This window comes from Talpa europaea, assembly GCF_964194135.1.
Source record: "Talpa europaea genome assembly, chromosome: 9".
Taxonomy (NCBI): Eukaryota; Metazoa; Chordata; class Mammalia; order Eulipotyphla; family Talpidae; genus Talpa; species Talpa europaea.
The window spans coordinates 3,604,923-3,630,179 of record NC_140076.1 but is presented as its reverse complement, the minus strand read 5'-3'; the positions used below and the strand labels follow the sequence as shown (position 1 = coordinate 3,630,179).

General features: G+C 44.0%; 1 protein-coding gene across 1 annotated transcript in view; it reads left to right on the top strand.

Moving 5' to 3' along the window:
* Nucleotides 1–25,257, top strand: part of RERE (arginine-glutamic acid dipeptide repeats) — a gene marked incomplete at both ends in the record, with an annotated part of 222,822 nt that overhangs the window by 109,373 nt on the left and 88,192 nt on the right. The window contains 3 exons of the mRNA XM_084243550.1: nt 3,947–3,995; nt 7,552–7,676; nt 9,007–9,106. Of these exons, the coding sequence (XP_084099676.1) occupies nt 3,947–3,995; nt 7,552–7,676; nt 9,007–9,106 (274 nt within the window). The remainder of the gene's footprint in view (nt 1–3,946; nt 3,996–7,551; nt 7,677–9,006; nt 9,107–25,257) is intronic.

The window sequence follows — 25,257 nt, the reverse complement described above, 5'->3', positions numbered from 1 at the left end:
GCTAATGCTGTCTTAACACCTAGGACAGATTTTAAGTACTCAAAAGTTAGCTATTTTTTGTTAGTTATCGAAGTTAGCATCTTCCAGATTTAGGAACTTTTTGAATTTTAGCCTCTGGAATATCCTTAAGTTCAGAACATATCCTAGTCAGTTCTTCTCGAAGCATGATTTGTGGTCTCCTTAATTCATTTATCAAATCCCAGTCTGGGCTTTCATGGTGGCCTAGGGGTCTCAGCACTATCACCTCTGCGGCCTGGGTTCAATCCCAGACCTGGGAGCTGACCCACATAGGGCACAGCTGACCTCTCCTGTCTCCCCACTGCTCCCCTCAACAGTATATTTCAGTAGATTCACCTGTTCTGCTCCCCACTCTGTCTCTGGTGAATCCTCTCACACATACCCCCAGTACCCACACCTCTGGCCTATACCCCAGTTCTTCTATGCAAAAATAAATAAACTTAATTTTTTTTTAAATCCCAATTCTTGAGTTTCTTTCTTTATAAAATTCTTTGTGATAAAATGGGAAGTGACATAAAAGATTGCTGTTGAAAGCAAAGACACAGACTTTGTAGAGAAGCCCTCATATGATTGAGTTAGAAGCAGAACTAGCCACTTTTTAAATGGAATAGCATTTTTATTTTTAACTGATAAACTGTGATCCTTCAGGTGTGTGTATTTATCAGACATTTTCTTGAAAATGAAATGAGCCTGCCATTTCAGAGAAAACAGCTGACACTATTTGCCAGTAAGTAGTAAGATCTGAGTTTTCAAATAAGAGTTTTGAACACGTTGAGCAGACACTCTGCTTGACAGCTCTGTGCACATACAAGCGTTTCTCTACGACTGGAGTTGATACCAGTGAATGTAGCTTTTAAAAAATACTGTATACAAGGCCCTCCCCTGGTGGCGCAGTGGTTGAGCACTGGGCTTCGAGGCTGCCCGCAGCCTCTACAGCGCTGGTACGTTCCCCGGCCGCCGGCGAGGGTCCCACCAAAAAAAAAAAAAAGTACTGTATACGAGACTGTGTGGAGATTTGGAAGACCTGTAAAACTCAGTGAGCTGATACTACCCATCTAACCCCAGTGTATGACATTACAAAATTATGTCTGGGCAGAAGATCACGTCATAGGTTAAAACAGCAATCAGTTTTGATGTAAAAGAGTCCGAAAGATGATTGATAAGGTTTCAGGTTCACATTGTGTGGAATCCCGTACGAAAGTACCGCCGGTTGAGATCGGGTGTAGTATTAAAGGGGTCACATTTGGACGGGCCCAGGGGGTCTCCTGTGAACCTGCTTCTTGTCTTGTACCTTCAGCTCCTGCTGTGACGCTTGCTCACAGTTGTGTCCAGTCCTCCCTGGTGGGCGTCATTGCTCCCCTTCTCTCTGTCTGGGACCTGGAAAGCACTACTGTCGTGTATGCCATGTCGGGAGTCCTTGGATCCGGCAGCTCATCTCCGCTTACCCTGGATCCTCATCTTGCTCAAAAAATAACTTGCTGGTGTCTTTTTGCTTTGAAACTCTAATATTGAAAAGTTGCATATGATTCAGAAATGTTTTTGTAGTAAAAACTGATTTTTAAGTAAAGTTTTTCAAAGGTTCTTTGTTTTATGCTTTTTAACCTGCTTTCCTTATTAGTACTCCTTGCCAATATAAACATGAAAGAGAGAGGGAGTTTCCAATTTAGGCTCTTGCGATACCCCAGTATCATGGTTGCCAATATTTAATCACCAATTTTCATACAAATAAGTGGAATATAAGTAGTATCCATCGGTAATGTATTTGGGGGATTTTATTATTGTGACACAATTTTTGAACTAAATGTAATATTGGCTTATTAAAATATTACGAGAAAAAGTGTCCCATAAAATGAGTAAGTGAAAAAATACGTTACAATAAGGATGAACCAAGAATGTTTATCTTGGAGTCCTCACAGACTTGGCAGCGATGGGAAATGCTTTCACAACCACCTGCCTGACAACCTGGCCAGCGCCTGCCTCAAAGCACCCATGAGCCTGGTCGTGGGGACAAGTCACTGAAGGACTGTGGTTGAAACTTTCGGAGGTGATGTGTTCGGCTAAACCTGCTTATAGGCAGAAAAACATTGACAAAGTATTTAGAAATACAGTAGAGCGCTTTTGGCGGCAGAATTTGCTCAGAGCTAGTTACAAAACAGAAAGGGCCGGGTTGGACGGGAAATGGCTAGTAATACTGACTGCTCATGATTAAAATAGCCTCCTGGCTTTGACTCCTCCACATGCTCCTAAAGCGGCTTCTAATTCCAGCACAAACCTACTGGAATAGTCCATCGTTAGCTACCTTTTTCCAGCTTGACCCATGACTTGTGTGCGAAAACCTGTGCTTCCCTCTTGTAAGTGCCCCCCCCCCCCCCCCGCAACGTTCCTCCTGCCCCTTCAGCCTGCCCCTCTTGTAGGGTTTTGGTCCCACTTGGGAAGCCCTCTGTTTTGCCCTACTTTTGTGTCTTTTTGGAACATAGCCCCTTCAGGGCCTGTCTCCTCTAGAAGCCTGCCTACATCTCTCCCCAGAGCACCTTTGCACTCTGTCCTGCAGTCCCTCCTGCGAGTACAGTGGTTGAGCCTGCCCTGCTGTCCCCAGGTAGAGGGGTGTAAGCCCCCACTTCTCTTTTTTTCTTGATCATTCTTCATCCTTCCTTTGTCACATCTCTGCCCACCTTGCCAAAATGGGGGGCAAAAGAACGTTCAAAAGAATGTGCTGGTTCAAGGGCCCTGGAGGAAAGAATCATTTTCCAAAATCCATTTCAACAGCTTGAGACTTAATGATGGGAATATCAGGTCTTTGGGAGACAAATAAGTCCGTATCCTCTTGGGTCGCTTGCCGCTTTGTTCCAGTGTAATGACTGAGGGAGCGGTTCTCACTGCGCACCAGCGCTCCGGCACTGGTGACCCTCCAGAGACTCCTCACCGCAGCCCGACAGAGACTTACCTCTGGGCATGGGCAGGTTTTCTCGAGGTCCTATTGTGATTCAGACGTGGGCAGCAGATCTGGGAGACGTGTGCTCCTGGCGAGCAGGGCCTGTATTTTGTCCACACTGTGCTGCCAGCCAGTGCCCTGTGAGAGGCCTGGTGCAGAAAGGGCATTCAGCAAATACTTTGTGAGGAAAGAGGGAGACTCCCCACATTTCTGGGGTTTTGTGGCGTGAAATGTGGAGAAGAGCAGGAGTGGACTTCATGGAAGTAGGATGCTCGGGATTTGAGCAGTGAGCAGTGCTACTGCTTTGGGAGCGGCCTGGACAGAAAGGAGGTGTGCTGGGTCGCCTCCTGGGCCAGCCAGCCCACCCCTCATGCCTGTCTCATCTCTGCTCAGGTTCACTTTATTATAAGGCCTTTTCTGACTCCTGCAGAGAATGTAGAAATCCTTCTCCCCTTAGCTCTTATCATCACCTGACATTATTTTTTACCTGAATTAAAATATAAGTTCCAAGAAGTCGAGATGTTGTTTTGTTCACTGCTCTACCCCAACACCTGGGGCAGTTCCGGGCTCTGATAGTAGATACTGAACAAATACTCGATTGAGTGGATGACCCAGCATGTGGGTAAGGACCCTGCGTTACCTCGTTTATGAAATAAACACTTGGAAATGTTGTAAAACAAAGACTGCTCTGTTGAATTGAGCTGTAAGAACAGACATCTCTGGAGGCAGGAACCAACCGATGCTGGGCACTGGCGGCTGGGTGGACATCGGGCTTCCCACGAAAAGGTTTCTGAGCGGGGGGCGTGGAGGATGGCACGTGCGCTAGGCGCGCTTAGACAGTGGAGACAGTCATTCTCCTGGAGCTTATTTCTTCCTCATTCTTGAATGAGGAAATATTTTCTCATTTATTTGAAGAGAATTATTTTTCTTGAAAAATGTGTGAATGTTTTTGTCAGAACTGCATTGTGCTAATCTCGTCTGCTCTTGTCGTGACAGGAGGCTGAACAGCACCCAGGGGGAGATCCGCGTTGGTCCCAGCCACCAGGTAAAGCAAATCTAGTGACTTCTTTTATAGGTTTTAATTTGTTTTCCTCCTGGCTCCTCTGGAACTTGAGTAGCAACTTAGAACTATTGTTGCCGCTCCAGGGACCTTTATGTGAATGCAAAGGTTCCCCCAGTTTCACTGGTGAGACACACTTTCCACTGGAACCATTCTTAAGTGTTTAGTGCAGTGGCGCCAAGAACATGCGCCCTGTTAGTTAGCCATTGCCTTTAGAACTTTCTCATGTCCCAAACTGAACCTGTGGTTGTTAAACACAAACAACCGTCAGCCCCGACCACAAACATTCTACCTCATGTCTCCTCAGAGTGGTGAAATCAGGCCGTATTTGTCCTTTGTGTCTGGCTTATTTACCATCATGTCTTCAGGATGCCCCGGTGTTGTAACATGTATTGGAATTTAATTTATTTTTATGACTGAATAGTCTATTGTGTGCACATGCCACATTTTCTTTGTCCATTCATGTGTAAATGAATATTAGCCACCAAAACTGTACTGACAACCTTTAAAAAAAATACCCCTTTCCTTCGGAAACAGCACGATGGTCAGGCTACGTGTCGGTTGGAAGCTTGGGTGTGGTGACCTTGTCCTCTCGTGTTTCACTCAGTTTGCTCAAACTCCAGCGTCATGGCTTCTTCACCTCTACGTTGGTTAGGATATGGGCAGTTCCATGAGTCTGGTCGTGCATGGCTGGCCACATGCTCACACACCATCCTGGTCAGAGAGGAGCCGTGTCCACTGGCCGCTCCCCCCTCCACGGCTGGCTTCTTCCTCAGGCTGGTGACTGACTCACTGGTTCTTCTCTCATATTTTATTGTCCCTAGCGTTGGGCTTCATTGTGTGCTCTGTGATGTGATTATCATTTAATCGGGAGCATTTCTTCGGAAAGCACAAGAGAATATGGTGGGTGGTGCAGTGAGGAACTCCAGAGTATCTCGAGAGGAGAAAGGATCAGCTTCCTTTTCCCCTTAGAAACAGGGCTAGCTCTCCCAGCAGGTGTCTGAATCCCTAGGTTGGGCCATGTGTCTATTTCTAACCCGCAGGAGGGTGGTTTGAGCAGAGAGCGTAGACTCGTTGGGGCTGGAACAGTGTGGGCATCAGCTGCCGCGGCTGCCGGCAGCTAGGACCCGAAATACAGTGCCCGAGCTCTCCTGATGGTGGGGGATTCTAGCCGCCTGTCACGGTGCAGTGAATCGCTGTGCCTGTAGGTTCTTGTAATGTTTCCAACATGTCCCTGGGCTGTTTCCCCAGAAGGGACAGAGGTGACTGACCTAGAGGGCACGTGCCCATGTAATCCAGGGATGTCACAGGATGGCCCTCCACAGAGTCTGTACCATTTTGCATCCATGCTAGCAACTCAACACAAGTGCTCCTTCACTCCCTCCCACCGCCGCCTGCTTTTAATGTCATAGCCTTGTATATTGTCACACTTCGGAATTCATGTCAGTGTGATGGATGGGATGTAGTATCTCAGTGTCATTCATTCGCATTTCCCTTGTCAGCAAGGTTGATCGTCTTTTTCTGTGATTAAAAACCAGTTGCATTTCCTTTTCTGTAAACTGTAATTATATTTCTGGCCCATTTTGGGGGTGGGTGGGGTTTAGTTTCCTCCAGCGACAAGAGTATTTTTTATATGAATTTAACAAGCATCCCCTGGAGAGCTGCTGTGCCAGCTACTGCCCTTGGTGCTGGAGAGGCAAAGCTGAGTTCTAATGTCACAGACCTCTTGATGGAAGTAGCTGTTGTGTTTTAGTTCTGCTCCATGCACCCAGTGTGTGATGAACAGAACTAACTGTGATGCCCAATTAGAAGTTATGAAAGTACCTACTGGCCAAGGGAGGCGTCCTCGTGGAGGAGTCTGCTGCACAGCACTGGGGCCTCTGGAGCCAAGCAGGGGAAGGTGTGTGTGTTCCCCACACAGATGTTTAAAAAATGTGAATAGCCAACATTTAAAACCAACATTCACGTAAAATACTAAGTTTCTAGACTTTGGAAATCATCTGAATAACGTATCGATCCTGGCTGGCTGTGGGCAGGCTCCCCCACCCCACACCCGCATCCCCATGGGCAGCGCTCTCCCCCTACTCATGGTGCCTCCTGCCTGCGGGGTGCCGGGGAGCACTGGTGCCTGTCGCTGGCCAGTCCACACTGGGTGTGGTGCTTGGTGCCTTTTTTTTTTTTTTTAAAACAACTACTAGGATATTTAAAATGAAATCTGCAGCGCTCGTTCTGTTCCTGCTGGACACTGCTGCCTTCTGCCCTGCCTGCTGCATTCATTTCAAGTTTTTGCTGGGTTCTGTGGACATTGGAGCTTTTTAACTGCAGCTCTTAGAATAGGTTTCTAGACTAATGGTCCATGTCCATTGTTTTAGAAACTAGACCATGTACGTCTTGCAGATGGGGGCTTCTCCTGGGTCCCCCGAGCCTGCTGCCTCCTGCTCTGCCCCAGCAGATTCAGCACCAGTTGAGCAGGAGGCGCTGGTGCTGCTAATGCCGAGGTGACTCAGAATTGTGGTGGTTGAGCCGGTGATTCAAATAGTTTTTCATTCTTTTTATTCCTGTGGTTCACTGTGGGGACAGTGAACTGACTGTCTCACTTGGACTCTCCAGCCGCAGTGCTGCACAGCGGGCGTCAGGTGTCTCAGGACCCCCTTCCTGCTCTTTCCGGAGCGCCCTCCCCTGAGACTGCTGCTCATTCCGTGTCTGGAGCCTTCACTTACTCAGCTGTGTTTTTTAGGTTCAATTCCAATTTTTTTGTCTTTTTCAGAAAAAAAGATTTATTTATTTATTTATTTGTTTGTTTGTTTATACAAGCACTGGGTACAGTCAGAAGCATGGGAGGGTGAGAGAATTCACCAGAGTCAGAATGGAGAGTAGAACAGGCAGAGTGACGAAGTACACTGCTGAGGGGAGCAGCGGGCGGCAGGAGAGGTCTGTCTCACCATGTGGGACCTTCGCCGGCGGCCGGGGGTCGAACCGGCACTGCAGAGGCTGCGGGCAGCTTCGCAGCCCAGCGCTCAACCACTGCGCCACCAGGGGAGGCCCTTTTTTTTTTTTCCTTTTTTGGGGGGGGGGGTCTATTTTTGATGTTGACCATATCGCAGCGACTGACTTTCTTGAGAGTAGTATTAGTTTAGCTGAATAGTTCATTTAATTTTCAGCAAAAATCCTTTGAGGTGTCATTATTTGTCTATGTGTCTCTGTTATTTTGGAAGTGTGTGTTTTTCTCTTCTTGATCAAGGAGCCCTTGGAGTGTTTTTGGCTTTTCGTTTCTTTTATTCATGTGTCCATTTCTGTTTCACTCTGGATCTTGCTGGTCTGGGGTCATGGACACTGTTTGCTGCTGCTGAGGCTGAGCGGCCCTGTGGGGCGTTCATGGGAGGTGGTTCTCACGTGTGCGCAGGCTGGTGTAGTCACGCGCAGATTGCTCTTTTTTGTTACTGCCTGAAGAGCAAGGTGTAGTGACCTACCATGACTGTTTCCCAGGTCTGCCCTCTGAAGTGGCTTTTTAAATTGTGACTTCTTCATCCCTGTCTTACAGGCCAAACTTCCCGATTTGCAACCATTTCCTTCTCCAGATGGTGACACTGTGACCCAACATGAGGAGCTGGTCTGGATGCCTGGAGTGAATGACTGTGACCTCCTCATGTACTTGAGGGCAGCAAGGTAATGGGACGACCCCATCCTGCTCTCTGAGTTAGGGCATCTGGTTTGAGGAGTGGGTGACGCAGCTCTTCCCGCAGACTTGAGTTAATGTCGCCCATTCTCTGTTTTCTTATTACCTCTGGCATCAGAAGTCTGATCCTTCTTACTGGAGAAAAATAGTTTACCACAGTGAAGTCTTTTTTTCCTCCTTGATGTTTTAGAATTCTTGCTATTTTAGAATTCTCCATGATATTTTAGAATTCTTCAGAAGGAAAACTTCGTATGCCTGGTTTCCAACATTCTTAATCTAGTTGGCTATTTGGACCATGTAGCCCATCTGAGAAGCCACTGCAGATTCCTCAACGTTCAGCCGCCCATTGGTGCCCGTCCTAAATGGACATTTCTGCAGCTTGCCTGCAGTAGAGTTGGCTGCTCTACAAGTGCCTAACTACAAAGAGAAGTTTAAATCTGTCCCTGCCCCGCATTAGTGCAGACAGATGGTCTTCCCTTTTATCTGCTGTGATTTGGGGGCTCACACACTGCTTTGTCAACAGTATACAACAAAAGCAACAAAACCAGACCAGGCAACTGGCTTTTAGCACCGGCTACTTTGTGGTAGCATGTGGCGTGGAGATGCCAGGGCTCTGGTGGAGGCAAGGCCTCCTTGCCTGAACGTGCTTGATGGACAGCATGGCAGCAATGAAGTAAAGTCTCAGAGCATTTATTATCATTTTGTTTTCTGGAGACTGTTCTTTCAAAATATTGTAATCTAGCCGACAATTGTGGCGTGCAGACTGAGACCCCTCACGCCCTCGGAATTGAAATCTAGGTACTGATAAAGCAGGGCGAGAAATAAGACAGATGGATCTCAATTAAAGTAACATTTCTGTTTCCGAGGGCGCAAAGTGTGATCTGTAGAGTAACTTAAAAAATATTTTCCTTTTTTTTTTTTAAGATTTGTTTATTTATGCATACAAGAACTGGGGTACAGGCCAGAGGTGTGGTGGGTGAAAGGATTCACCAGAGACAGAGGGGGGAGCAGAACAGGCAGATTTACTGAAATACACTGCTGAGGGGAGCAGCGGGTGAGTCAGGAGAGGTCTGCTGCTCCATGTGGGCTGCTTCCTGGCCGGCCAGGGATCGAACTCGTGCTGCAGAGGCTGTGGGTTGCTTCATAGTGTGGCGCTTAACCCCTTGCGCCACCAGGGAGGCCCAATATTTTCTTTTTTTTTATAGGAAATAGGACTAAGAACTCTGCCTTGTATGTATGTAATGGAATTTGCACTAGCCTGAAAATATGCCCTGTATCCAGGGTGAAACCCAGTTCTGATCTTTCCCTTCTTTTCCCAAGGAGCATGGCGGCCTTTGCAGGGATGTGTGATGGAGGCTCCACCGAGGATGGCTGTGTTGCAGCGTCTCGAGATGATACCACCCTCAATGCTCTGAACACAGTGAGTCTTCTGAACCCACTCTGGGGACTGGGGAGAGGGTCTTTCTCCCTGTGCTGACTGTAGGCACTGTGTGATGAGGATGCAAATGAAGTAGCCTGGAATCATAGGATAAGTGGCCTGGTGTCGTGCTGGGTTGGAAAATGAGGTGTGGCCTTGGACCATGACTCAACCCCTCTAGATCCATTTCCTCGTCTGTGCCTGTGTCCATGGCTGAGAAGCCTCGAGGGGCTCGTCTTTCTTGAGATCTCACCAAAGCTGAATCCTGTGCACATGTGACCTGGCTCAGCCTCCCAGCACCCCTGTGGGGGTTTTTGCTATTGGCATCACTGTAAACACCGGGGAATAAATTGAGTGATGAAGTCATAACCCAAGCTTATACACTCAAGACTTAAATCCAGAGCCTCACTTTTTCACCTTTTCCCTATGTCTGAATCTGTGTGTCAGAAGTGCACAGAGGGGACAGGGAAGACACTGGCCTTCTCCGAGCAAAAAAAAGTTTATATGGATTTCATGTTAGGACCATGTAATATTTCACATGATTATAAAACAAAATTTAGGTTTAAAAATGAACGATCCTTAAGACTTTCTAAAGTAAAATTTGACAGGTTAGCCTCATGGTGCACAGGGACTGCTTGGCTTCCTCCATGACTCGTCAGCTACTCCAGCCCCAGCACACACAGCAGCGCAGTGGGGCACAGGCCCTCTGCTACAGACGCTGTGCCTGTGGGACCAGTTTCCTTTCCTGGACCCCTCTTTTTGACCATAGAATCTATCCTTTAGGTTGAAATAATTCTTGAAATAATTGAAATAATTCTTCTGTGGTTATTAACATAAAATTATCAAAATGAAGAAGTAATGAATTTTTATGCATAGCTGATAAGTTAATAAAGAGCTGCTTGGTTATCTGTATCTTTATACGATCCTGAGCATGATGCTGAGCAACTCTCCTGGGGATTAACTAAATGTAATTTAAACACTTTTATTTCTTTAGAAGTCATTGTAGCTGGAAGGAACTTTCAGGATCATCTGTTCCAATCTCTAAATAGATAAGAATGTAAGACTCAGAAGAGCCAGGTGACTTGTGCAATGCTAGTAATTCAGAAAGTGTGTAACAGAGTAGATAATATCCTAGGTTCCCAACTTAGGCATCTTCCTACTATACAGCTTGCTTTCAAGGAAACAAGTAGATAGCTGAATGATATGGCTGATTTTGGTTGCTGGTCTAATTGTGCTGCTTGGGTATTAGGTAAGGTTTTAACAGTCTCTGTGTAGGAGGTTCAGACATCCTGCTTGAACCTGGTGTGTTCTACATAACTAAACAAAATGATTTTGAAAGTGAAATAAAAAAGCAATTTTATTAACAGTATAATCTTCAAAGAATTACTTAGGGGTAAGTTTAGCAAAATGTGAAGAAGAGCTATACACTAAACTACAAAATCCCACTTAAAAAATTAATGAAACTTTTTAAAAAAGATTTATTGTATTTATGCATACAAGAACTGGGGTATAGGCCAGAGGTGCAGGGGGGTGAAAGGATTCACCACAGACAGAGCTGCAGTATTGTTAAAATGTCATTTCTTCCTAAATGGACCCATAGATTCAGTTCTATTCCAATCAAAATTCCACCAGACTTTTTTTAAAAATAGAAACTGGTAAGCAGATTCTAGATTTTATATGGAAGTGTACATGAGTTAAAAAGGTAGATACTAGATCAGCAAAACAGAATAGAATCCAGAAAAGGACCCAATCATATGCACGCAGTTGATGTTCAGTGAAAGCCTCAGAGTAATTAAATTAGAAAAGCAGTTTGTTGTTTTAACAAATGTTGCTCTAAAAACTGGCATCTGTGTGGAAAAGAATGATCTTTCCCCTCCTACCTCCCAACACACAAAATGAATTCAGGATGAATCATAGACCTAAATGTAAGAACTAAAGAGTAAAGCATGGAAACAATCTCTGTAATCTTGGGATGATCAAAGATACTTTTGTAAAAGCAAAGTAATACGTTGGGCTTTATTAAAATTAACTATTTGCTCTTTGAAAGATTCCTTTACACAAAAAGTCATTATAGAAGAAATTTTTCACAGATTATATCAAAGGACTTTCACAGATTATATCTGCACTGCAAAAGGAACTCTTACAACTAAATTTTACTAAGGGAGAAATAACTTGATTTTTTAAATGGACAAAAAGATGTGAAATGATCCTCAACAATATAGTCAGAAAATCTGAATTAAGACCTCAGTGGGATATCACTGCACACCCCCTAGAGTGGCTGAAATTAAAAAATCTGACATCAAGTCTTGAAATGTTGAAGAGCTGGCACTCTTACTCACTGCTGATGGGTGTGTGAAATGATAAGCCCGCCTTGGAAACCCCTTGACCTTGAGTCCCTTCCACATTGCTAAATTCTGGTAGCTTTCTCACTAGGCACTAGGATTTTCACTATGTGCATAATCATTCATCCTCAAATGGAGGCAGTTTTACTTCTTCCTTTCTGGTTTATGTCTTTTATTTCTTTTTCATGCTTTATTGCACTTGTTTGGACTTCCAGTATAATATTGAATGTGTTACAGGACAGGGAGAGGGACACCCCAGAATCCCCAAACCTGCCTGCTCCAAATAGGTTCTGCCATCTGCTGCATCAAGACAAAACATAGAGACCTTCAATGGAAAGGAACTTTAATACAATTAGTGTGCAATACAGAAAAGACAAAGAATATAGTTTTCAAATCAAGCACCCAAAGTTACCCATCCCCTTGTGGGTAAAAGTCCAAATGGGATTGGCCCATAGCAAGGCCTGCGTACCTGCCACAAGTCTAAAGCACTTTTCGGGGGGGGGGGGGGTCCATAAAAAGGGGTCAAAACGGTCAGATTGTTAGGGGAAAAAGGATGTCCAAGAGCTAATTCCATATAGGCTTTGTGGACTCCAGCCCCACCCCAGGCCAAAGCCAAAGACACTGGGAACTCCAAACCCCATCCCCACCCAAGGGAAGGTGGCTGGGACCTGAGGGTGGGGTTCAGCAGCCAGGTTGGTATAAAGCCAGACACGTGGGCTTTGGAGGGGTCCCCCATTTTGAGCTTTGGAGGGGTCCCCCATTTTGACTCCCCGCCAGCTCGCAGCGTCTGGCCAGCTCGGAGAGTGCTTTTTGGGTTTCCAGGTCGGCGGATCGGGTAGGGCGCATTAAAGACTTTATTTCCCTATTTTCTCCCTGATTGTACATTTTCCTTATTTCCTTTTCCCTTGTAAATAAACCTTTTATTAACCTTTTGTGGGTGCCGGTAGTGGGGTATTCATAAGTCCCTTGTAAGCGCGCGGGTGAGAACCCACAGCCAGGCAACCCGTTCAATATCAGGGCTGCCCTATAACAAGATGAGGGCCTCCCTGGTGGTGCAAGGGGTTAAGAAGCAACCTATGAAGCTATCTGCAGCCTCTGCAGCACAAGTTCAATCCCCAGCCAGGGAGCAACCCACATGGTGCAGATCTCTCCTGACTCACCAGCTGCTCCCCTCGGTCAGTCCACCTGTTCTGTTCCCCACTCTATCTCTGGTGAATCCTTTCACCACCACCACCACCACCCCACCACACACACACACACACACACCCCTCTGACTGGTACCCCAGCTCGTGTATGGACAAATAAATAAGTCTTAAACAAACAAACAAATAAATAAATAAAACAGTCAAGTCTGTGAGGAAAAGAGCAAAATCAAAGTCAAGATAAAAGCTGTCATTGTCAACCTGCCCATGGGTCTCTCACCCACATCAGTGTCACCCAGTCCAGGACCTTCAAGAAGCAAGTACAGTTTCTTCACATGTCTCTGCTCCACGTGCCTCCTCCAGGTCTCCTTCTGGCTCCATCCTGCTTCCTTCCTTCTTTCTTCAGTCTCCTCTGCAGCTTTTTCTCCTCCCTGCTCAGCTCCACCCTCCTTTGGGTGGGGACAGGGAACCTGGAATCTCCCCTTTTACTGGAGAGATTACACCCTGTTACAACTGCCAAAGACTAATGGACATCTTGATTTCTCATCATACAGAGAAAACATTTAGTCACTCACTGTTAAATATAATGTATTGATAGGGCTTTTGTTGTCTTTTTCTTTATTTAGAATGTTCCTTTATAGATCTATGTTTGCTGAGGAGGTTTTATCATGAATGGACATTGAATTTTGTGAGATGTCCTTTCATAACGATAATAAGAGGATCATACGGTAATACAGTGGTTAATATACAGTGAATTGCGTGATTAATTTCAAATGTTAACACAGCCAAGGTTTCCCAGGATAAATCTTGCTTGGACATGTTTTGTATTACTGGATGCAGTGGACTAATTCTTTGTTAGGAATCTCATGGGGGATATTGAGCCGCTTTCTTCTTTCTTTGGTTTTCATCCTGGCTTCTGGTTTTGATATCAGTAATACTGACTGCAAAATATTAGTTGGGAAATATTTCCTCCTATTCTCTTGATTTTATTAAATATTGATATTTCTTTCTTTGTTACATGCTTGATACAATTTATTGTGAAGCCATCTGGAACTCAGTTTCTTTTTATGGGATGTTAAAATGACAAGTGCAGGTCTGTTCAGATTTTTTTTTTAAAGATTTATTTATTTATGCATACAAGGACTGGGGTACAGGCCAGAGGTGCAGGACGGGGGTGAGAGGATTCACCAGAGACAGAGTGGGGAGTGGAACAGGCAGACTGACTCAAATACACTGCTGAGGGGAGCAGCTGGCAAGAGAGGAGAGGTCTGCTGTGCCATGTGAGTTAACTCCCTGGCCAGCCTGGGATTGAACTCCTGCTACTGAGGCTGGGGACAGCTTCTCAGTGCTGTGCTTAACCCCTTGCGCCACCAGGGAGGCCCCAGATTTTATATTTCCTAATGTGTCCATTATGGTAATTTGTTAATTTGTGATTTTTAAATGCTTTGTCATTTTCATCTGGGTTATCCACTTTGTTGGTTAAAAATTTTGACTTATTACTGATAAATTTTTTGATGTTCCTAGAATGTATAATTTTGACCTGTGTTATTTTCCTAATAGTGCTAATTTGTGTCTTAATCAGTCTAAATAGAGATTTAATCGGTGTTACTAATCTTTTCACATAGCTGGGATTTGGTTTCATTCATTTTCTCTATTTGTCACTTTTCTATTTCATTAATTTCCAAGCCTATTTTTATCATTTTCTGAGCCTTTACAGGTTTACTTTGATCATTTGCCCCGAACTTTTCAAAGTTGGATCAGAGATAACGGATTTTATCACATATTTTGATCTGTTGTTCTTTCGTTATCATTCGGTTAAATGCAATTAAACTTTTTTGTGTGATTTCTTCTTTTTCCCATGGATTATTCAGAATTAAACTGCTTAATTGCCAGATACTTGGGATTTTTCATTCTTTTGAGGGGGATGTTACTGATTCCTAATTTCGTTCTGTTGTGTTCGTAGAGTTGCTGGTAAAATTTCAAACTTTGTTATCTCTTGAGTCGTATTTCTTGGTTCAGCATGAGATTTATCTTGGTGAATGTTCTATGAGCAATTGTGATGGACTTATTTATTTTTTTGATTTATTTATGCATACAAGAACTGGGGTACAGGCCAGAGGTGTGGGGGATGAGGGGATTCACCAGAGACAGAGCGGGGACCGGAACGGGTGGATTGACTGAAATTCACTGCTGAGGGGAGCAGCAGAAGAGTTGGGAGATGTCTGCTGCGCCATGTGGGTCAGCTCCCTGGCCCAGGATCACACTCTTGCTGCAGATACCTTCATAGTGCTGCGACTTAAACCCTCATGCCACCAGGGAGGTCCTATAATGAATTTATATTCCATAGTTATCCGGAATATTTATGTCAATGGGTGCAATTGTTGGTTTCTTTAAAGTGGTTGGTATTTCTCAACAATAACTAATTCTTTTGTCTAATGTCAAGTTACTAAGAGAGGAGTGTTAAAATCTTCAAATATGATAGTGGATTTGGTAATTTAGTATTTTAAATTGTGAACACCTACAAATATAAGATTATATTTTTATGCTAAGCTAAGTGATCTCATGTGAAAGTCTCACGGCGGTGTCACCCGAGGTGAGGTGTTCTGCCGCGCGGTGCAGGTGCTCCCCCCAGAGGTCTCCTTCTGTTATAGGACAGGTAGAGGGGTAGCCCAAGCCCCGCAAACCTGCCTATTCTAAATGGGTTCTGCCATCCGCCGCATCAACACAAAACATATGAGACTTTAATGGGAAGGAACTTTAATAAAACTAGGAAACAATACAGGTAAGGCAAAGAGTCTAGTTTCTAAATGAAGCACCCAAAGTTACCCGTCCCTCGTGGGTAAAAGTCCATCCATATGGGATTGGCCCAGAACAAGGCCCCAAAGCCTGCCACAAGTCTAAAGCATCTTCCTGTGGGGACCCACAGAAAAGGGTCAGAAACAACCAGACAAGCCCGGAAGGAAAAGAGCAAAATCAACATCAAGATAAAAGCTGCCATTTTCACCTCGCAGAAGAGACTGAGGAAGGAAGCAGGATGGAGCCAGGAGACCTGGAGGAGGCCCATGGAGCCTAGAGACACGTGAAGAAACTGCGCTTGTCTTTTGGTCGTGGACTGGGTGACACAGATGTGGGTGAGACCCATGGGGAGGTGACCATGGCAGCTTTTATCTTGATGTTGGTTTTGCTCTTTTCCTTCCGGGCTTCTCTGGTTGTTTCTGACCCTTTTCTGAGGGTCCCCACTGGAAGATGCTTTAGACTTGCGGCAGGCTTTGGGGCCTTGCTCTGGGCCGATCCCATATGGATGGACTTTTACCCACGAGGGGACGGGTCACTTTGGGTGCTTCATTTAGAAACTAGACTCTTTGCCTTTCCTGTATTGTTTCCTAGTTTTATTAAAGTTCCTTCCCATTAAAGTCTCATATGTTTTGTGTTGATGCGGCGGATGGCAGAACCCATTTAGAATAGGCAGGTTTGTGGGGCTTGGGCTACCCCTCTCCCTGCCCTATAACACTTCCACTCCTCGGTACACTTTCATCTCACACGTAGTTTGCATGATGCTGCATAGCATATAGAAGGCCTGTGTTGTTTTAACAAGATTAATTCATGCATCTTTAAGTGCTTGAATTATTTGGCCTTTTATAAAGTAGATCTTTATTTTTATAGTTGAGATAGAAATTGCTAGGAAATATCTTGCTGACTTAGTTTAATAAATTGGTATTGCATTTCATTCTTTGGCTCAGGAATCTTTCCCATTTCTGAATGTAATTCAGCTTTTCTTTTAATATAACTTATGTGAATTTTTATGTTTGCCTTCTCTCACACTCAACATATATATATATATATATATATATATATATATATATATATGCTCACTATATGCCAGTGAAGTTTATAATCATGTGGCAAAGATTTCACTTCTGTCTGGTGAGGTTTATTCCCTGAAATATAGATGACAGACATTTGGATTAAGCTTTTTACATGTTGAGAGTTTGTTTGTTTATGCCCCCCCCCCCATCTCCTTTGAAAGATTCAAGACTTTCAAAGCTAGTTTTCTAATTCAATCTCTGATCTGTAAATTATTTGTTAACCATTGATTATTATTATCTTAGTTTTCTCTGCATAGCCCTCTGCCTGGTCCGTGGTAGAGAGGCAGTAAGTATTTGCTGACTAATTGAGGGAATAAATCAGGTTCAAGCCCATGTCACCTTGACCACCCAGGACGTGCGGCTGTGGAGTCGGCACAGCGTGTGTAGATAAGCCTGCTCTGAGGGCCATTGTCATCTTCTTTTATTCTAAAAAAAATTATTCTGTAGAATTTCTGCAGAGATTTTTCTGTTCACAATTAATGGGCTGCAGTAAAGCTCTGCCCAGAGAAGCTCCAGGTGCTTGGCCCCTGAGTGAATGTCAGGTACTTCCCAGCTACCAGGTAGGCCAGGAGTCCCTTCTGGCTTGTGCAAAACATGTGATCAGGATTCTTCTGGTGCATATCACATGCCCACACACTTTCCTTAAATTCTCTTTCTACTCTTTCTTCATCCTGATTAGCTTACATTAAATGGTTATGGGGTGGTCGTTTTTTTCTCTCAGGATTTTGATTTGTTCTTAAAAAGAGTAACGGGGAAAGTTGATAATGTATGATTTCTTACGGAAATTCAATAAATTTCAGAATAGCACCTAATATAAGTCAGTTCTGACAAGCACCTTTGCCTGGTGGGTTATTTATAACAGGATAGAGGAGCTTACTGCATGTTGTATTGTTAGTTATAGCTTAAGCAAAGATGCAAAAAGAGACCATGCAGTGGAGATTTTCTGGTACAAGACCTTTTCAACTGATTGCCAGCATAATAATACACTGATTTGGGCTTTTATTTACTATACGTTGATCAGTTTAAAACATTTCAAACATCTGTTTTGAAAACTGTGTTTAGAAATTGACCAACATGGCTCCCTCTGGGATGAGAACCTCATAAATTCATTTCTCTTTAAAAGTTTTGTAACAGGGCCTCCCCAGTGGCGCAGTGGTTGAGCGCTGGGTTGCGAAGTTGCCCACAGCCTGTGCAGCACCGGTTCGATCCCCGGCTGCTCCCAGGCCACCTGAGGAGGGTCCCACCTGACGCGCAGACCTCTCCTGCCGCCGGCTGCTCCCCTCAGCAGTGTACTTCGGTCCTTCTGCCTGCTCTGCTCCCCGCTCTGGCTCTGGCTCTGGTGAATTCTCTCACCCTCCCGCGCTTCTGACTGTACCCAGTGCTTGTATAAATAAATAAATCTTTTTTAAAAAGTAAAAAAAAAAAAGTTTTCTAACAGGGTGGTTCCCAGGAAAGGGGGAGGTTCCAGGTTTCCTGCTCCACCCAAAGGAGGGTGGAGCTGAGCAGGGAGAGAAGAAGCTGCAGAGGAGACTGAGGAAGGAAGGAAGCAGGATGGAGCCAGGAGACCTGCAGGAGGCACATGGAGCCTAGAGACATGTGAAGAAACTGCGCTTGCCTTTTGGTCGTGGACGGGGTGACACAGATGTGGGTGAGACCCGTGGGGAGGTGACAATGGCAGCTTTAATCTTGATGTTGGTTTTGCTCTTTTCCTTCCGGACTTGTCTGGTTGTTTCTGACCCTTTTCTGAGGGTCCCCACTGGAAGATGCTTTAGACTTGTGGCAGGCTTTGGGGCCTTACTCTGGGCCGATCCCATATGGATGGACTTTTACCCACGAGGGGACGGGTAACTTTGGGTGCTTCATTTAAAAACTAGACTCTTTGCCTTTCCTATATTGTTTCCTAGTTTTATTAAAGTTCCTTCCCATTAAAGTCTCCTATGTTTTGTGTTGATGCGGCGGATGGCAGAACCCATTTAGAATAGGCAGGTTTGCAGGGTTTGGGCTGCCCCTCTCCCTGCCCTGTAACAGTTTCAGCCAGAACACTTTGACCACAAATTACATGATTTATTTTTTTGTCTTGTTTGGCTGAAGATGACTTTTAAAAAAAAAGATTTATTTACTTATGCATATAAGAACTAGGGTACAGGCCAGAGGTGCGGGGGTGATAGGATTCACCAGAGACACAGTGGGGACCAGAACAGGCAGACTGACCGAAGTACACCACTGAGGGGAGCAGCGGGGAGACAGGAGAGGTCTGCTGTGCCATGTGGGTAGCTCCCTGGCCGATAGCCAGGGATCAAACTCAGGCCAAAGTGGTTGCCCATAGCTTGATAATGCTGAGACTTGACCCCTGCCACCCCAGGGAGGCCCATTAATATAATAGTTATATTGAGATATAAATCACATACTATATATTTCATCTTTTAAAAGTGTACATTAATGGCTTTTAGTATATTCACAGATTTTGTACAGCCATCACTGAATCATTTTTAAAACATTTTTCGTACACCTTAGCGCATTAGCAGTCATCCCCCACCCCTACCTCTTTTCCACCCTCTCCTCATCCCTAGGCAAGCATCTGAAACTTCTCATCTGGGGATTTCCCTATTTGAGGTATTGCATACATCGGGAATCGTGATCTGTGGTCTTTTGTGGCTCCTTTCACTGAGGATATGACTTTTTAGTATTGTCCACGGTGTCGCATTAGCCATTTTGATGCACAGCCATGACCAGTTCATTTCTCCTGGTCAGCTTCCTCTGTGTTACACTGTGGCACCTGCTCTAAAGTAACCTTCCCCAGGCCTGATCTGCATAAGGTGGCAAGGCACTTCCACCTATTACCCTGAAGGCTCACCTTCATAATGAAGTCACATTCTTTTCTGTCCTGTCTTGGGACATTTTTCTTTGTCAAGCCATTTCTCTCCCACCCTCAGCTTACCCACCCCCCCCCCCCCTTCAGTTTTTTTGGCTGAATTTTTAAACAGGCACAGGATCTTATTTTCATTTTACTAGGTGTTTGTTGGTACCATTAACAGCCCCTATCCTAATAGCAATAGTAAAATTAAAATTTGTTGATTGGGTGCTTATTTGTCAGGCAAAAGTTGCAATGGTTTTTATGAATGGATTCATTTAATCTTCATAAGGATTGTGTGAGGCAAATATGGTAATCACCTGCAGATGAATAAACTCTCCTTGTTTTCATATACATAAAAATCTAAACTTAAGGACAGGATGATAGAATTGAGAGCACTGCCCTGCAGCAGTCTTCTGGAGCCTGCCACAGGTATCCAGGTTGGGGATTTGTTATTCAGCCAGCTCAGAGACAAGGTTCTCAGCAGGGCTGAGGAATGTGATGCTGCCTTTCCTTTTTTTTTTTTTTTTTTTTATAGAGGCACGTTTTATTTATTTGTTTGTTTGTTTGTTTTGTTTATACATGCACTGGGTACAGTCAGAAGCGCGGGAGGGTGAGAGAATTCACCAGAGCCAGAGCGGGGAGCAGAGCAGGCAGAAGGACCGAAGTACACTGCTGAGGGGAGCAGCGGGCGGCAGGAGAGGTCTGCGCGCCATGCGGGACCCTCCTCTGGTGGCCGGGGAGCAGCCGGGGATCGAACTGGTGCCACAGAGGCCGTGGGCGGCCTCGCAACCCAGTGCTCAACAGCTGCGCCACCGGGGAGGCCCCTGCCTTTCCTTTTGTCAGGCAAAAATTAGAAAATTCCTTTACTAATCTGGGCAGTTTCTTTCTGAATAGATTTTTTTTAATGCTAAATATTGGTAAGATGTTTTGACATTTAGGTGGTATTTTAAAAAACATCCACTTAACAACAATCATTTAGAATGGTATCATCTGTACACCTATATTAAGCTTTTCTGTTAACACATTATTTAGGAAATCAGGATTAAAAACCCTTATCCTTTTTACATTTAAGAAGCTTTAATGAAATCATTCATTCATTTATTCAGTAACAAACATGTTTGAATTCCTGCTCTTTGGGAAGCCCTTTTGGGAGAGCATTTGATGAAAGTGTTGATAAGCTAAGCATTAGATCTTAGAATAGAGTAGGCCCATGAATTCAAAGGGGCTTTTGGTAAGTTCTGTAGTACAGAAGATGTACTATAGAATAGTGAAACTGTTATAGAGCAGTCCCGATATTAAACGGGTTCCTAGCTGCGTTCTGAGTGTTGTTGTAACAGGGTGGTCCCCAGGAAAGGGGGAGGTTCCCTGCCCCACCCAAGGGAGGATGGAGCTGAGCACTAATTAGTCAATTAGTCAGCTGCAGAAGAGACTGAGGAAGAAGCAGGATGGAGCCAGGAGACCTGGAGGAGGCGCATGGAGCCTAGAGACATGTAAAGAAACTGTTCTCATATTCTGAGCGCTCTTGTAACAGGGTGGTCCCCAGGTCTGACGTACACTTTAGAATACTTTTCTATAGCTCTCCTTGGATAATGTTTTTACTCCAAAATTCGAAGGGCATTATATTAATTTCCTGTAGCTGCTGTAACAAAGTATCACCAACTTGGGTGATACAAAATGACACAAATTTATTCTCCATTGTTGTTGATGCTAGATGTTCACATGGAGGTATTATAGAGCAGCCCCGATATTAAACGGGTTCCTGGCTGTGGGTCCTCACCCGCGCGCTTCTAAAGGGACTTATGAATACTCTATTACAGACACACACAAAAGGTTCATAAAAGGCTTATTTACAAGAGAAAAGGAAATAAGGAAAATGTACAACTCATGGAGAAAATAGGGAAATAAAGTCTTTAATGCGTCCTACCCGATCCGAGGACCTGGAAACCCAAAGTCACTCTCAGAGCTGGCTGGACGCTGCGAGCTGGCAGAGAGCCAAAAATGGATCCTCCAAAGCCCACTTGTCTGCCTTTTATATCCACCTGGCTGCTTAACCCCACCCTCAGGTCCCAGCCACCTTCCCTTGGGTGGTGATGGGATTTGGAGTTCCCAGTGTCTTTGACTTTGACCTAGGGTGGGAGTGGAGTCCACAAAGCCTATATGGAATTAGCTTTGGGACATCCTTTTCCCCCTAACAAAGGGACTCGTACCCCTTGCTCCTGCCCACGTTTGTTTCTCTTTTCTCTTCGAGTTGCCTTTCTATCTGTGCTTTGTCTTCTCTGTTCTGTGTTTTTCACCACCTCTCTTTTATAAGGACACTTGTAGATGTGTTTAAGGCTCACCTGGCCTATCTAGATTTGTCTCCTCGGTTTATAATCTGGATTACATTCTCAGGTACTCTCCAGATGGCACAGTCTCACGGTCAGGGATGTGACCTGGAGATCTCCGGTGGTCATTGTTTGGCCTGCCATAGTGGATGTTACTGTAACAACCAGACAAGCCCGGAAGGAAAAGAGCAAAGTCAACATCAAGATAAAAGCTGCCATTGTCACCTCCCCATGGGTCTCACCCACATCTGTGTCACCCAGTCCACGACCAAAAGACAAGCGCAGTTTCTTCACGTGTCTCTAGGTTCCATGCGCCTCCTGCAGGTCTCCTGGCTCCATCCTGCTTCCTTCCTTAGTCTCTTCTGCAGCTTCTCTCTTCTCTTCCTGCTCAGCTCCACCCTCTCTTGGGTGGGGCAGGGAACCTCCCCCTTTCCTGGGGACCACCCTGTTACAATCCCCCCTTTTAATTTTTATTCCACCATATCTATGGTGGCACAAATCTCAGGGTGTAGTCTTAGGAGAGTCTTTTTTTTTAGAGTTACAATGTGTGTAAGAGAAGCAACAATTAGTCAGCAGCATTGTCCATGAATGTCCAGTATGACAGTTTTCCTTTCTGAAAAATAGTCCATTATGCAAGCCAAAAGAAAAAAAATTGGAGCGTTAGCTAAAACAAGACAGCAAATATGTAAAAATCACAGGAAAAAAAAAATCTTAAAATGGTTCAACTGATGTAAAACACAAATTTTCTCAACCTTGATCCCAAACTTTTAACAGCATAGCAAAAGTTTGCAAACTAAATCTACTTTTAAATCATTTTTCCTATTTTTGCATAAAATCATAGGGCAGAAATAACTAACAGCAATTTTTAGCTGGCTTTGTTGAAATACTCCATATAGGATCAGAGCGAACCGGTGCCATCCAGTCGATGTAGGCTTCAGGAACAAAGTTGGTCTCATCAGACTCCACCTGGGCTTTCTTCTTCTCGAGGGTACCAGGGCATTTTCGTTGGCCGGGTTGTCCAGTCCTGCCAATGGAGGCAAGCTTCCTCACCTTCTTTGGAGGTCTCTGGAACCCTACAGACAAAGCAAAGAGGTTCTCCTCTTCTTGGTTCAGCTCTTTTTCAACTTTCTGGAAGAACTCCACACAAAGCCACACAATCAAACTCACATCCAATTTTTTTGTTTAAGCAGACAAAATCCCTATGGAAGTTATGCAAAAACAGACTCTGAGATAAGTAGCAAAAATTACTACCACTATTTGTATGCCGTGTTGGTATCAAGGGGAGAGAAAATGTGACAAGTTAGCTTTGCTGGAAAAAAATTGTAACCTTGCTGCAGATCCTTGTTACACAAAACAAAACAAAACAAAACAAAACAAAACAAAACAAAACAAAAACTTTGTGGATTCAGGACAGAATGCATAAAAAAATTTTCAATATTATGTCAAAGAAACCTTAGTAAATGTCAGGTGTATTTCCAGGTCTATTTAGTCCTTTGTAGGAAAGTTTTTTTTCTCTCAACAGTTCCATCAATAGGAATCTGTTGAGACCTTTTCTCCCTATATTTCCAGAAACAATTTCTGTAGATGTGAAACAATTGAATTATACAATATTACAAGGTGACAATCACCATTGACAATTTACATACATGCCAGATACTGAGAGGTTTTTTCATACACATTTTAGAAAACTACTGTTAACATTTTGTACATACCAAAGTTTTACCATTTTCCCAAGTGACAATGCTTCCCTTCCAGTCTTACTTCATTAGGTAAAAGCCAAATAGAACAAATTCATCTAATGCCTTCCCAGGAGGAAAGGGAGAAACTTTGTGGAGTGTCTCAGGAGCTCTACTGAGGTTCCAGAAAATTTCCTTGCATCAGTCAAATGACAGGCTACCAAATTTGTACTTGAATTTAGATTTCTGGGAAGCTTTGCCATAAATATCAGAAAATTAACAGAAACAACAATATTCAGTCTCTGTGAAGGCACCGGCTTAGTTCAGTAGCACAATGTTGACAATCAAACCATAACTTTTTTGTTTTTCTCATAACTGGAGACTTTTTTTTTTTTTTCAACGTCTATGGGCACCATGTATACCAATCTGTCAGTCACTGGAGGTCAAGACAGACAGAAGGACATACAGACATACAGCATATAGACAAAGACAGTTTTTTTTCAGTTATGCCACGTAGAATATGTTATGTAACTGCAGTTTTACTCCATAGGCTCAGAAAAAAAATGTCAAAGTCCAAAAAAAATGTGGAGTGTTGCTGGCAGAAAAATTTCCAGTTGTGATCCTACAAACCTAAGACTTTGGAAACAGGAAGGAAAAGTTTTATTAATCACAAGAGTTACATGACCTTGTTTATCACCTTAGGGTTTTCAGTGTTGAAGACTTTTTATTAGAAGTCAATCCTGGGGTATTCTGTACAGCAACTGAAAGAATAAAAGTTAACTTTTGAGCAAAAGGAGTCATCTCTTGTTAGCCACCAAGCAGGCACTCCTTGGGTTTCCTGGAATAGAACCTGAAAAAGCAAAATCAAAATATCAGTAATTAACTTTCAATTAAAAGGAGTCATCTCCTTACTTCTGTTAGCCACTCTGGGACAGAAGCTGAAAGAGCAGATTCAACATCTAAGCACAGATTATACCTCCCCCACACTAGGGAGGGACAACAACACAGGTATGAAAACCTGGTAAGGTTACATGATGCACCCTAAAGAGTGCTTTCCATAACAGACCTTCCTCAGTAGGAAGCAGAAACTTAGAATCTTGTCTTAAACCAGCAGTTGAACAAATCCAGTATTCAAAATGGCAAACATGCCCAAAACAAATTGTGTAGACAAAATTCACAGTAGCAAATCCTTTCAGACTCAGACAAAATCTTGTTAATTTTTCTGATCCAGACTTTGCAAAAATTCAAGTTATCTCCAAGAATCCATCAAGGATACCAGCAATTACCAGTTACTGATAAGGCTGCTCTTTCCTTAACACCCAGGCATACATTTGCTAATTTAAACACTACTGCTCCACTATTGGCTTGCAAAATCCATCAGGCAAGAGAGCAGGAAGTAGCCAAAGACAAAGCTACATACCACTGAAGAAACATTATTGCCTTTAGAAATGCTAATGAGACAGCAGAGATTACAAAAAGAAAGAAAAAAAAGTTCCAAAGTCCTAGCAACAAGAACCTCTGAATTTTACAGGAGCACACCAAGTGGCCTCAGACGCCATCTTTCATCTGGCCACATGGTCCAATGTACTGCCTAATCTTTTGAGTAAAACTGGCACAGAACAATTTCCACAAAATCAAATGTGTTAGCAAGTCACTACAAACAAATTACATACAGACACACAGATCTTCACAAAGCCCAAGCCAGTTTTTCAACAGCAAATCGACATATGAAACAAACACACCGGAGAAACCCAAAATCACATTTGCGCTTATGGTAGCCAGTGCCATAGGGAAGCCCAATTTCCCCATGGGCCTGACTAACCACGGATGGCTCTGTCCTAAATCACGTTGGACGCCAAATCTGTTATAGGACAGGGAGAGGGGCAGCCCAAACCCCGCAAACCTGCCTATTCTAAATGGGTTCTGCCATCCGCCGCATCAACACAAAAC